This window comes from Martes martes, assembly GCF_963455335.1.
Source record: "Martes martes genome assembly, chromosome: X".
Taxonomy (NCBI): domain Eukaryota; kingdom Metazoa; phylum Chordata; class Mammalia; order Carnivora; family Mustelidae; genus Martes; species Martes martes.
The window spans coordinates 114,688,695-114,690,753 of NC_137897.1; the positions used below are offsets into that span (position 1 = coordinate 114,688,695).

Here is a 2,059-nt window from a genome sequence, read left to right on the forward strand (position 1 = left end):
AAAAGAAATGAAACCAGGATCTCAAAAGAGATACGCGTACTCCCAGGTTTTTTGCAGCATTAGTCGTAACAGCCAAGACATGGAAACAATCTAAGTGTCCACAGACCGACGGATGTTAAAGAAAATGTGAGATACATATGTGTGTACATATATATATATATATATATGTATATACACACACATATGTACACACGTATGTATACACACATAAATATATATATATGCAGAGAGTGGAATATTATTTAGCCATAAAAAAGAAAGGAAATCCTGCCATTTGCCACATGGACCTTGGAGCCATTAAGCTAAGTGAAATAAGTCAGACAGAGAAAGACAAGGACTGTATGCTCTCACTTAGAAGTGGAGCCTAAACACTGAACTCAGAGAGTAGAGGTGGTTGCCGGGGCACGAGGGGTGGGGAAAATAGGGATGTTGGTCAAAAGGGAGAAATTTCAGTTATAAGGTGAAGTTTTGGGGATCTAAGGTACAGCATGGTGACTACAGTTAGCAATACTGTATTGTATACTTGTGCTATGATAGGAGAGCTTTAATATTTTTACCATAACAACAATAAAGTTGTAATGGTGTGAGCTGAAGGATGTGTTAACTAAGCTGATTGTGGAAAATGCTTCACAGTATATACATGTATCAAATCATCACATTGTACACGTTAAACTTACGCGATGTTACATGTCAATTATATTTCAATAAAGCTAGGGAAAGAAAAGAAATATAATGTGAGCCACATACATAATTTAAAATTTTCCAGTAGAAACATCAAAAAAGATCAAAAGTAACAGGTGATACCGATTTTTTAAAAAAACTTATTATTTAACCCAATATAGCCAACAGATTACCATTTATAGTCTCAAGATTATAAGACAATACTAATAATAAATAAATAAATAATAATAAAAAATACTAATGCGAGGGGTGCCTGGCTGGCTCAGTCAGAAAAGTGTGCGACTCTTGATCTTGGGGTTGTGAGTTCAAGCCCCACGTGAGATGCAGCGATTACTTAAATAAATAAACTTAAAAAATATACTAACATGAGGACAGAAGCGTGGACTCTGTGGGCTCGTTCCTGGCATTTTGGTCTTCCCTGTTCCTTCCTTGTGCAATGTGAGGGGACCATAGTTTCAAATGAGCTCCCAGAAGGGGAATGTGGCTCACTCCAGGCCTCAGAGGCATCAGAATACAGTTAGCTTCAAAAATGACAGGTTTGGGGAGCCTGCTTCTCCCTCTCCCTCTCCCTGCTACTCTGCCTGCTTAAGTTCTCTCTCTGTCAAATAAATAAATAAAAATTCTTAAAAAAATGACAAGTTTGATAAGAGTGTTCAGGCCAAAAAAACTAATGTAAAGCTTCATGATGGAGTTTGTCAACAGCATAAAGAAGGTCTTGAAAGGTGCGTAACATACAGCAAATATAAACCATTGTCAAAGCCTTAAAAATATGTTAAAATGACAAACGTCAGTGAAGGATTCTTATCACATAGTGTATAGAGTATGTGCCTGTGAATTTGAAGTTTGTGGAAAATATGGAAAGAAAGAAGACATTGTGGGACGCCTGGGTGGCTCAGTGGGTTAAGACTCTGCCTTCGGTTCAGGCCATGATCCCAGGGTCCTGGGATCGAGCCCCACATCCAGCTCCCTGCTCAGCGGGGAGCCTGCTTGCCCCCTCTCCTCTCGCTAGTGCTCTCTGTCAGTATCTCTGTCTCTCTCTCTCAAAGAAATAAATAAAATACTTTTAAAAAATTAGAAAAGAAAGAAGACATTGCTACTCCATTTAATAAGCAGTCAGAAAAGACAGAAAATACTGGAAGCAACCGACATTTCAACCATAGAAGTTGCAGCAAAAACGAAGATAGTGGTGATGATTTAGATTTTGATACTGACTTAGATGACACAAACACAATCAAATGGATTAATACATTAAACATCAGTTGGAAAACATGAAGTTCTGAACAACTTTTGACTTTTGAGGGTTTTACAAAAAAAACCCTGTGAAGTCCTGATGAGAGAAATAGCAAAAACCTATAGAAAATGGGCAAAGTTTATACAC

At 37.8% G+C, this 2,059-nt stretch overlaps 1 protein-coding gene across 1 annotated transcript; it reads left to right on the top strand.

Moving 5' to 3' along the window:
• Positions 1–1,140: 1,140 nt before the first annotated feature.
• On the top strand, positions 1,141–1,446 carry LOC308336960 (uncharacterized protein C9orf85-like; the record flags this gene model as incomplete). The annotated part of the gene is made up of 2 exons (XM_080794890.1): positions 1,141–1,218; positions 1,321–1,446. The coding sequence occupies 2 exons, from the start codon at positions 1,141–1,143 to the stop codon at positions 1,444–1,446; spliced, it is 204 nt and encodes a 67-aa protein (XP_080651016.1).
• Between the last annotated feature and the right edge of the window lie 613 nt (positions 1,447–2,059).